At 34.6% G+C, this 12,133-nt stretch overlaps 1 protein-coding gene across 5 annotated transcripts in view; it reads left to right on the top strand.

Annotated features, from left to right (window-relative positions):
- Positions 1-12,133, top strand: part of CTNNAL1 (catenin alpha like 1) — a 54,156-nt gene that overhangs the window by 39,944 nt on the left and 2,079 nt on the right. For 3 of the 5 annotated variants that reach the window (XR_015794246.1, XM_025164826.2, XM_088131549.1), the window contains 7 exons: positions 3,109-3,146; positions 4,780-4,830; positions 4,930-5,084; positions 8,343-8,391; positions 9,092-9,148; positions 9,317-9,436; positions 11,995-12,078. Coding sequence is in view for 4 of the 5 variants with exons in the window: in XM_025164826.2 (XP_025020594.2) it covers positions 3,109-3,146; positions 4,780-4,830; positions 4,930-5,084; positions 8,343-8,391; positions 9,092-9,148; positions 9,317-9,436; positions 11,995-12,078 (554 nt within the window). In the remaining variant the exon portion in view is untranslated. Of the gene's footprint in view, positions 1-3,108; positions 3,147-4,779; positions 4,831-4,929; positions 5,085-8,342; positions 8,392-8,701; positions 9,149-9,316; positions 9,437-11,994; positions 12,079-12,133 lie in introns of those variants that run through there. The other 2 variants (XM_088131551.1, XM_088131550.1) reach the window with 2 other exon arrangements.

A 12,133-nucleotide genomic window follows, 5' to 3' on the forward strand; every position in this document is an offset into this window, starting at 1 on the left:
GCTACATTGTAATTGCCTAGAAGAACTTCTTAAAAAGAGAATATACTGACAGAATGATGCATTTTTAAGTCCTTGATGTCTCAGGGGTGTTCAATTTTCCCATTTAACTTTCCCATTTAAATTAATGGGATAACATGTTTAATTAGCTAGTATCTTGAAAGTCAACTAGGTTATATTTTTATTAATAAAATACATTATTTTCCTAGGTATTTTTTTTTAATTTCAGTATCATAGTAATCGATTCTGCCTTTTTCTGTGGGAAAAAACGGGAATGCTTCCTTGATAATAGGAGATATATCTTTATCTGTTTTGATTGAAAAATAGATGCAGTTAGCATATCAGGATGATAGTTGTGGCTATGCCCAAGCTAGCCACTCCACTTCACCCCATAATTTACACATACTATATTTTTATGGTAATCTCATTTTTTAAATTGCCACTTAAAAATGTTGAGCTTAGTATTGGCAGTGTGATGGAATAAGTATGTTTTAATGTCTGTGAGGCAATAGCCCTGTGCTTTTGATGATGGTTAAAGACTAAAGAATAACTAATTGTGCTGGACACTTTCTAATAAACCAAGTGTATTTTTACAATGAATTGTTTTGGCTCCATTTTGGTTTGTTTTCTCTACTTCATGGGAAATACAGGAATGTAATGGCTTTATTTCTCCCCACCCTGGTACCCTATAATGGTTCTTAAATTTCTTCTCAGTCTTATCCATGTTGCTTCTCTTACTTTCCTTTTGCCCATATATTAAATTGCATCATTAGCATCTTCAGGATCTCTCAGTCATTCATCAATTGGCAGAAACCAAGAATGAATTAAGGTGGCATGAAATACGTAGATGCAATTACTTTTACATGTTTTCTGCTGAAGGACTTGGAGTTTGGTACTAACTGAAGCAAGACATTGACAAGTCCAATGTGGCCATGATTTTTTGTTCTTTTTTCCTTGTCATAAAACATGAGACTTAAAATCTTTGTTCTGGTACTCTAAATGTTTTGGGGAGGGTAGAGGACAGAATGGCTGGACCAAGCAGAATTCTATTTCTTGTTAGGTGGAACCAGTGTGTGGCCTCATTTGGCAGCAATAATTAGGAAGGAGGAAGATGGCATACATTGCCTTCTCTTCCATCACATGTCAAACATATTGCACCCCCCTTTTTTTAAAAAAAGGGTGAATTTCTATAATAATATTGTGTGGTGAAGGGAAAGGGGAGAATGTCAACCCCTGTCTTTGCAGATGGAGCATCACCTGGTAAACATGTTTCAATAGAGAAGTTGTATTTAAAAAGTTTTGATAGCAAATCTTTTTGTATCTTCTGTATATAGTTCACATAGCTACGTTCATCTGTATTAACAAAAATCATTACTTAATTTGCTTGCGGAAATGCAGTTTTTGAACCAACTTGGAACGTTCAGTTGTCAGATCTGTTTGGTGATGATACACAGGTCAGATGTAATTACATCAGCCTTGCAAACAAACTTACTGTACTGCAAGAAGAAAAGTCTGCTAAGAGCCTGGTCACCTGCATTTCCCTGCTGGCCATGAATAGGGAGAGGCTTTTTATCTCCACCCCCAAACAGCATCCATATATAGTGCATTAGCTTCCTATTAGGGGATGGATGGATGGGGAGATATATATCTATATATCTACGGTATATCTACACACACACACACACACACACACACACCCTAATATGTATTTATATGGCCATCTGTCAAGTTGGCAAGTAGAAGTGTCAGCCTTTGCATTTCTATGATGACCAAAGAGTAATAGAATTTCTTTCTTGACAAACAGAAACCAAGTGGGTTGGTGGTGTGATCTTTAATTTCTCTGTATTTCTAAACACCTATGGTTACAAAATGGATATTTAAATACCAGACCAAACTATTTCAAATCTAAATATCAAGCTCAGATACCACATCTGGATGCCATCAGAATTCTCCAAATAATATGATCTTATGTAGTACTAGTTAATAAGGAGAACTAGCAATTACTAGCAGTTATGGAAGCTTATCTGTATCTATGGTTAGATGTAGCTTTTGAATGAATAAACGGCACTCTTTTCAGCCAACTCAGAATCAGAATCTGTGCTTTGATATGAATTTGAAAACTACTTTGTATAAATTATGATTTGGTATGATGTTTGAATTGAAAACCATATTTGCAAATGGAACTTGATTTCCAGAAAATGATGTACGATAGAAATGAAAGTGGTGAAAGATGGAAAATAGAATCAGATGAGCATTGCTATACAATGGTGTGGCTGCTGAAATTGGAAGTTCAAACCTTGGTTTTAATTCTTAATGCTGATTGGTATAAACTATGTTTGTGGTGTGCTGTCTGAATTGATCTGAATTGCATTACAGAAAATTGGAAAAGTGATTCCTATGAAAAAATATTGGCATCATCTGGTCAAATTTGAGCACTTTAAAGTCCTATTAATTTCTAAAAACCAGTCTAGAGATTAAAGTATTGGACTGTAGGGAGTCCTTATGGTGAAGTCTCCACTTGACTTTACTAGCTGATTTTAGCCCATCACTCAGCATCTTAAAATGAAAGGTGACTAATGCACACTGCCATGAACTATTTAGAGGAAGATAAATATAATAAAACAACCCTTTAAAAATAAATAAAATAAGTACATATTGATGTTGATTTCAATGGAAGAAATTTCAGAGTATACTTAATCCTATTGAAAAGCAAACAGTAGCGTGTACCATCACAAAACCTGAACTTTACTCCAGGGATTTCTTGATTCACATTATTGCTACATGAGCTCTTGTATGTAGGCTTCCCTCACCCCCACCCCCAACTAGCTGTTCCTGTTGGACATTCAGAAAGATAAAGGAGGATTTAGAAAGGTTATCAATTAAATGGAAAGGTTTCAGATGAATCTGCCAAGGCCTCCCATAAGCACAAATATAAGCAGTAGCAGAATTTCTCTTTTATAATGAAACACGTGGCAGAATACAAAACCTGTGTGATCTATGAAGAGGAACCAATAAGGGTAGGTACACTTTTTTTAATAATGATTTTTCCAAAGCCTGGAGAGATGATACAAGAAGTTCAGTACATAACCAATTTTGGTGTATTGTTTTTAGGAGAGAAGCGTGCATACTTGTCACTACCCAGGCCAGGGGTAAGTTCGTTTTTGTGAGGCTGCTGATGTCTTTATATTTTTCATCAGTTAATTGTTCATTCCATATAGTCTTCATGCCTTCATGTTTTGTTTAACAAGCTACGCTGGCCTGGTTCATATGTAACGCTGTAAGTAGGTTTGTATATCACATTAAAGTTATCAAAGAAAGACAGATATTTCTAGAACACTAATAATAAGGCTGAATTCTGCAAGCATCACTTAAGTTTCTGGATGCTGCTGCAACATCTTCCCTTTTCCATATTAAGGATTGTGTAGGAGTGCTAAGGGGAAATGTCTGAATTTTCTGTTTATGATAGAAATATAGAGTTGGAAGGAGATTGAATGTAGGAAATCCAAACTACAATTGCCATCCAGTATTTTGCATTTTTTTCAATCTGTTTCATCCCTCAGAAGTTCTTCCTTCTGTTGGTCAAAATTTCCTTTATTGCAATGTCGACTCTCTGCAACAATGATAAATCATATATGATTTGGTCTTTCATATATGTGACAATCCTTCAAAATTTTAAGATAATCCATCTTACTATCTAATGGCTACTGTTATTATTATGAAATATCACATAGATTTTTGAGCAAAAGAAAAAACCATTTCTGGTTACTTTTTGTAATGTCTTATGATTTAAAAATGTCCAGCTTTGTACATTTTTGTACTAAGATTTCAGCTCTCTTGTTTGAAAGTACCTGGATAATTTGAAATCTGTTATTAGTAAGTTAGGTTTTTATTAATGGTATAAATAAGGCTGTATAAACTCCAAAATGTTTTGGAAAAAGTGCCTTGGACCTTGCATAAGCACAATGTCTGTCCCTTGAAATGACTTTTAAAGCATCTAGATCTTTTTTTTTTCCAGGCTTGTTTGCAAGCTTGTAAAAAGCTAGAAACAATGCAGATAAAATAACTGTTATATTAAATTATGTGGCTTGATTTTCTGTGTCCTGTTAATATAACTTTAAATCAAAATTTAGTTTTGCTGTTCTCTCCTACATATAATCAATGGCGGCATACCCATGTGTATGGAATTCATCCATTGTATGTTAAAAGTATCACTGTTGGCTTCCCATTTCCTAGGGCAGACACTGGAGACTTTCCCATCATATTGCCATTGGGAGCACAAATCCCTACAACCACTGTAGCTGCATAGCCAGATTGTATTGCAGTTCTGTTTCTAACATCTTTAAAAATTGTATCTGGTAATAGGTTATACAAAAGACCTCTCCTGAGGTTTTGGAAGATACTGCTAATTCACAGCACTGAGCTAAATGACTGATACAGTGTAAGGTGTTTCATATATTTTGAAGGGGAAGATTTTTAACACAGGCCACAACTATGTCATGTATAAATACAGTAGGAGTAATGTAACTTGGGCTACACAATTTTTAAAAGGAAGTAGGTTCATATAAGCAGAAGAACAGTTGCTTTATTCTAACATTGTGCTCAGTTGATTGGAATCTGCAACCAGAAGGAGGGGTTTATTTCAGAAGCAACCCTTTTCTTAGAAATAATTCTGTTTTCTCCAGCATGTTATTCTTGACTCCAGTTGCTAGTAAATATGTTTCGTTTAGGTAGATTTATAACAACACTAAAATCAAATTCTGTTCTTTAAAAATATGTTTACAGAAGCATAACGCAAATTTAAAAGCCTTAAAGCCAGTCAGACTTGATAATGAGGTAAGGTGCTTGTTTTATTCATTGGTACCAATTTATTCTAATAATTAGTCTGAGTTACATAATGAGCAAAAATGGTATACCTTCTCTTATCACTTGCAGGAGCAAGCAAAACTGGGAAAACTAGGGTTAGAACTTCATAAGCTAACAACTCGGGTTGACTCTGAAATGGAGAAATGGGAAGACCCAGAAAACGAGATTGTAAGATGTGGACAAGGTCTATCCAGTATGGCTTATTCCATGTATTTATTTACAAGGTAATAACAAGAGCAGCAGAAGGGAAAACATAAAAAGTTAAAAATGAGAGAGACAAAATGGTTTGTAGAAGTGGCCTGGTACCTTTGCCCTTCCCATATCAAATCTAGACCATATTTGTAGGAGACTAGAATCTCTCTGAATTAAAGCCAAATCTAGATACTTCTCAAACATGTACCATAAATCCAAAAATAGAAACTGAGTTTCATTCTCTTCTCTCCTCTATGCATGTGTGTGCGTGTGTATATACACCCACACAGAACAAATGGCTAATATATATAACAATATTCTGTTTCAGATGTGTTGGCTATTGGTTAATGGAGAGGGGATTTGAAAAATGTCATGATGTTGCAAAATTTTGCAAATTCTATATAATGTTATAAAAAACATCCTTAGGTCTTACAAGGACATGATATGAACGTAGTTTTATATATTTTACTAAACTTTACTTAACCCATTAGGAACTTAACTTAAACAAATGTAGCTGTTTTGAGTTCTCATCAGAGTACAAAAGTACAAATAATTAATAATCTACTTTATATCCTATACATTAGCATGGGCTCCTTAATTTCCCATTTTTGAACATTCTTATCAAAAGCAGGAAAAAAATCTATATATGTACCATTATGCAACATACCAGCCTGGTATTCTTTAAGCCACTTAACCAAAGGATTTCCTGTTTTACTTCTATATAAATCCACACATTTATTATATATTTAATTAAGAATTTTAATTACAATAGTAAAAAAGACTAACACAAACTAAACTTAGAGAAAGAGATGAGAATGGAAAGAAAGAATAAAAAGTGCAGGAAAAGAGAAAAAGAAAAAGAGAGAATATAATAAAAAGAAAAGAAATATATGAAGAAGTGACTGCCAACCTTTATCACAACAAGTATAAACTTTTAATAACTTTTCACCCCTTATAAAGTTAAACAAATATCTCTTCATCCCATATCTCATCCATAAAACATCAACTTTTCAATCCTGGTGTCAGCAAAAAGTCCATAAAGGATTGCCAGAACATTGTAAAAAATGTCTTATTTTAACTTTGATCAAATAAACCAACTTTGTATTCCTTCCTTTTACTTCTAAGAGTCTTAATCTTTAATTCAATCAAATATTGTAGGATTTGATTTCTCTTCAGTTCTTCTTTATCCCATTGCACAGATTTCTTCAAGGCTTTAACGAGTCTCTTTCATAGATTCGATAAGAAAATATTTTCCAGGTCATTCTCTTGGTTTATCATTTTTATTTCCCTTTTAATTTTTAAAACTTCAACCAGTTTCTTTTGAATATCCAGTAAAGTGTCCTTTTCCAAATCATTATCTTGGCCTGTTATTTGTAGTTCCACATTCAATACTTTATCTTATCAGATAAAATTTGTTCCACGTCTGTCATTCCTTCATTAACATCTTTTAGACATAGTCTATCCATAGAAGCAGACATAATTACTGACAGTGTTGATATTGTAGTTACTAACTTCAGGGCCATTCTTCAAAGATCTCCTTTAATATTTCTGATGTTATGATGTTTTGTATCATTCTGTAAATCCTAGTAATAACTGACATCAGGTTTTGGGGTTTTTTCCCTCTGCTTAAAATCTTTAGTCCCCTCTAGTGTTCGAGTTTCTAAAATCATCACTTATATTTTTGTTATGACTTTGTTAAGTCGGTTTCCCATGAGAAGTTGTTTATTTTTTATAATTAATTTCAAAATCTTATAGTAAGTCAATATTCCAAATTTATCTAGACCCTTAATCGGTTCATTTCTTAGATCAAAATCTTATTTAGCTTTTTGTTGTTTATTTCAAATTTAAGTTCTTAAGCTTGTAATGAATTTTTCTTTTGTTCAGAGTTGAAGATAAACTCACTCAGTGAAGACTTTTCAAACCTGTCATTCCAAAGGTCTCTAATAGCTTTACAGTAGTTAATAGGTAATTTCTGAAAGTAATTAGAAAGTGAGGTTTGCAAACATAATGTCCTTTAAAAGGCTGTGCTGCAGTTGCAAGCTAGATGGCTGATCCCAACATCTCCTGGCACTCAGACCAGTGGAAAACCTCTATCCTTCGATTTCCTCACGAGGAACAACCATCTGGAGCACATGTGGGTAATCTCCCGTCCTCTCCTTATCTGGAGAGGTTCCAAGAAACCAGTCTACTCACTGGTTCCTTGGTCTTTGCCACGGTTGTCGGTTCTACTTTCGCAGAGCCATTTCAGTTCGCTATATCTCCCCCAGAAGTAAAAAAATATCCATACATTTATCCATTCAGTTTTATAAATTCCCCCTTAGTTGTACAAAATACAGTGTAAATCACGTGAAGATTGAATGTAAGTGAAGGATCGTAGTATTTAAGGACTCTGCTTGCTGTTGGTATAACTGAAGTATAGGTAGTCCCTGGGTTAAGAACACCCGGTTTATGGGTGACCCATAGTTAAGAATGGAGCCTATTGTAGCAAAATTTGAGTTAAATACACAATGATTCAAGTTAAATACACAGTGGTTCGAGTTAATTATACAATACTACTTATACAGTATTATACAATAATACTGTTCTGGCTTACATACAAATTCGACTTAAAGACAGACCTTGGAAACGGAATTTATTCTTAAACTGGGGACTACCTGTATATAAATCATATCATTTCCTTGCTAGAATGAGGATAATAATGAATGTTGTGCTCTTACAAATTTTGCAACATGCTTCTATTTTACTGCTGCTGATTGTAACATCTTTTAAATGAAGAAATTCTGTTACCATTAAAATAAATGAATAAACTTTGATGGTATGTATCTTGAATCTCTGGTCTGTTATTTATTAAATGCCATTGAATGTACTGTATTAGGTTTATTCCCAGGTGTATAGAACTCAACTTCTGACTGGGGAATTCTGGGAGTTGAACTCCACACATCTTAAAGTTGCCAAGGTTGAGAAACACTGGTATAGAGGATTCTTCCCTAAATAAAGGATCCTCAACTTTGTTACCACAGAAACAGCTTTCTTTTTTGAGGGGGGGAGTTACCCAGTGAAATGATGCAACCAAATGAAGCATTGTGCTCCAGCATCTTCAGCCAAACTGATTCCTAATCTTAACCTAGAACAATCTTCCCTCTTCAGGATATTGTATTTTTTCTCAATAGAATCATTTTGTGTTTTTTCTGCTCCTCTACCTATTCAGTATTCCATACTCATAGTCACACAGCTTGTAAACTATTTCTATATTGTTGGTGAAATTTTATTCTTTTGCTTTTCCCTTTTAGAGGGGAAGGACTGCTGAAAATTACCCAAGACTTATTCCATCAGGCAGAGGTAATAAAGCAACAAAAAGAAAATTCATACAATACCCTGAAGTTGCTGTCAGAGAAAGTTTATTTTTTTTCGAAGTGCATACTTTGAGCCCCATAGTTGATTGATCAAAAACAGCTGTTCTGAACTTGAATTATTGTTTCCTTGAACCTTTTCTCTCTCATCAGTCAATTGGAATAAAAGAAAATCTAGTTATTTCATGTATCCACTTGATTACATTGTATTTGGTTTTGTGGGGAGGGGGGTGGACATGTTGCTATATTTTTTCAGTTTTCTACCAATGACTTATTCTTGACTGCATTCTTGCTTGCAGACTGAGATAGATTACAAAAGAGAATTACATTTTGCGTACGTGAGTGCAATTATTATTACCAATTTTAAAAAATGCTGTAGAATATGCATTTCTTATACCTGAACTATCTAACCTATGACATCAAACCAAATATTTATGTAAACTGCTTATATGAATCAATCCAGTTCATCGATAGCCAAAGCTATTTATGATCACTCACCATGGTTTGATACACTACCTTTCTTTTTCTTGTTGGGAAATGGAAAAAGGAAAGGTGTTTCGTGAACTACATTTATTCTGAGCTGAATTTGACTAATCGGATTACAGATTGGGCATACACACATTTGAATAGCAAGGCTTTTTTGTTCCTTAGTGGCTTTGCATTTAATTTTCTATCCTTTTCCCCCTTAGGCCTTTGCTACAGAAGGATTAAAGCTTACTTCAGCTCTCCATATATTTTCCAATCAGGTATGGTACAGCTTCTGAATCTTAAAGACAGTTGCTTTTTAAAATGTGTAGGCCTCGTACTTTAATATGATAGTAGATATCTATGCTCTTAACTTTTCCCATAACTTTTTTTTATTACACTGTATGTATTTCAGCACGTTTAGCATGCCTAAGTAATCTCTCTTTCAGGTGGAAGATGAGGAGAAGCCACTGCTTCTGCAGGAGATTGAGAGGATGGTCCCTGCGTGTCAGCAGCTTCAGGTAACAGCTAAAGCCCCTGTGCAGGGCAAAACTGCAACTTATACAAAGGTAAACTATTTAATATTTTTTAAAATAGTCATTCTCTGTAAACTTTATTTTCCTATCTTACTTTTAGAATAAGATAATGAAACCTTGTAACTGTGTGTTAAATCTTAAACAGAATACATGGATGATATATGATAGTACTGAGTTGCTAAATTAAGGAGACTAAATTAAGTTGGTATCCTGCATGAGAGGCCAGTCTGCAGTTGTGTTGTGAGGCTTGAAGCACAGATTAAAATAGGATACCAGCTAACCAGGCAACTCATTAGAAACAAATGTTCTTCATCATAGTGTCCTGTTTGGGTTACAAGTACTTTTGGATTCAGAGGCAATGTGAGCACACCAGTATGAGTTATCAAAGCTTTATTCCATAGCAAAACAATAGAATACAAAAAAATTACGGAGTATAGTACTTACAACTAAGAAGCAATAGGAGAACCACCACTACACATAATTTAAAGATTTGCGGGATGCATAGTTTGACAAATCTATAATACCTTAGCATCATTCCTTCCTATACCTTATAATAGATGGATCTATGTACCAATTTAATATTTAGTGTTTGGCTTGATTGTGATCATGAGATACTTATCTAGAAGTATGGCTCTTGTTATTGCATTCCTGTACTTCCAAGGTATCATTATATTCCCTTATCTAGAAGACTGATTTCTAATTCAGGTTTCCTGTGCCAAGCTATCTTACCACATAGCTCAAATATTTCTGCTTCTACAGCATCTGGGCCTATGGGTCAGTTACATGAAGTTTCCTTTACTTGTCTTGCAGGTTATCCAATTAATTGTGGTAACAAGATAAAACTACTCATTGCCATGACTTTAGGTGCTTGTACAAAAGATATTATAATGGAATTCTCTGAGTCTAGGAATGGGAATGGCAGTTTGCAAAATACTGCAGGACTGGAACATCTGTATATTCCTTCGCCAAATGGCACATCTTGCGTTAGGAAGAGGTGCCTCCACTCCACTTTCCCAGGCACATACACAAAATAGCTCCTCAGTTCTGTTCTGTATTAAAAAAAAAAAAATCCCTCCATTGTGGCTGATTTCAAGCTATATCACTTTCCTCCCCACTGCATACCCTGACAGGAAGCTCACTTCCAGGTTCTCTGTATTTAAGGTGTTTGGTTTGGGTGCAAAGCATCTCATCACTTGAATTTGAAAGGTACTATGAGCCTTCCAAAGCAATCTCCATGGCTGGACTGTTGAGGTTATATTGGGTAATTCCATGGCAGTTGAGTACCAAGGTGACACAATGTCTTCCCCTCTTTTGTACTTTGTGATTTGGCATTCAATTATCTATCTTTTCATCTTCATTCTGGCAATTCATTGGCCTAGAACCAACACTGACTTCGCCTATTAGCCCAGCCACTTTTGGCACCAGTGAATTTCTTCTGTAATGAAATCAATGAGAAGGTGACAGTATAGTCTAGATTGTTTGATCTGCTGACTACAGATAGTCCCCAGTTTAAGAATGAGTACTGTTCCCAAGGTCTTTCCTTAAGTCAAATTTGTGTGTAAGCCGGAACAGTATTATTGTATAATACCGTATAAGTAGTATTGTGTAATTAACTCGAACCATTATGTATTTAAGTCAAATCACTGTATATTTAACTCAAATTTTGCTACAGTAGGCTCCATTCTTAACTATGGGTCGTCCATAAACTGTGCATTCTTAACCTGGGGACTACCTGTATTTTTAATCTATTTCTGTTTTATTTCATGTATTTTATGTCACTGTTTTATTGTCAGTATCATATTGCCATGTCTTAAATCTTTATAGTTACAATATTAAGTACAATTCTTAATATTCTTATAGATAGCTCTTAGTGTTACAAAATTTTACAGTTTTAGCAATCCTTATAACTGTATTAATAACAATTTTATTATCAGTCTATTATTCTGTATCTTATTCCTGGAATGATTGTAATGTTATATGTTTTATACTAGCCTATGACTGTAATAAAAATGGATAATCAACTCAGCCATATCAGAATGGCCACCTACAAATAGTAATGGGATTTTTCAGCAACGGCACCCCTCAAACCCCATTGGGGCAACCTTAAGATTGATCTGTTCACCTAATGGACAGCAAATTTTTTATTTTTATTTTTTGCAGCAAGGGCAGAATACACCTCAGGTTGACACATTTTTCTTGGAATGGACAACCTGTTTTTAAAGGATCTGAGTAGTGTTCTGCACAGGCACAAAACTCATGTGTGAATTCACGGGTGACCACTCAAAAAAATGCAGTTATGTTTATGTAACTGGTTATGCTCAAAATGCGCCACTATATTAACAGAAAGGCAGGATTAAGGTACCATTAACTTCTTATAGAAAAGGGTATTAAATTACTGTTTTTACGTCTTGCTAAAGTACTGTTTGGTGGAATACACCCATAGCACTGGCTATTTCAGTTATATTATTAAGCTCATTCCATAAGGGCTAGCAGATTCCTTGCTTCACAGCTGTAATGAAATTTTAAAGAATGTTTTCTTTTCTCAACAGTAATTTTGAAATTATCTTTGCTTCATTGCACTATGACTTTAGGTGGATACCTGTATTCAGAAAGCAAAGTATATTCTGGATATACTTTCCCAAGTTCTGCCACTTAGCTTCAAGTTACTAAGAAAGGTGAGTTGATAATGTGTATAGATACGGCAGATTAAATCATTTCTGGGTAGAGTGC

Source organism: Python bivittatus, unplaced genomic scaffold (assembly GCF_059951505.1).
Source record: "Python bivittatus isolate LINGU-HERP-01145 unplaced genomic scaffold, Pbiv_v1 ctg000960_np1212, whole genome shotgun sequence".
In the NCBI taxonomy this organism is placed as follows: Eukaryota; Metazoa; Chordata; class Lepidosauria; order Squamata; family Pythonidae; genus Python; species Python bivittatus.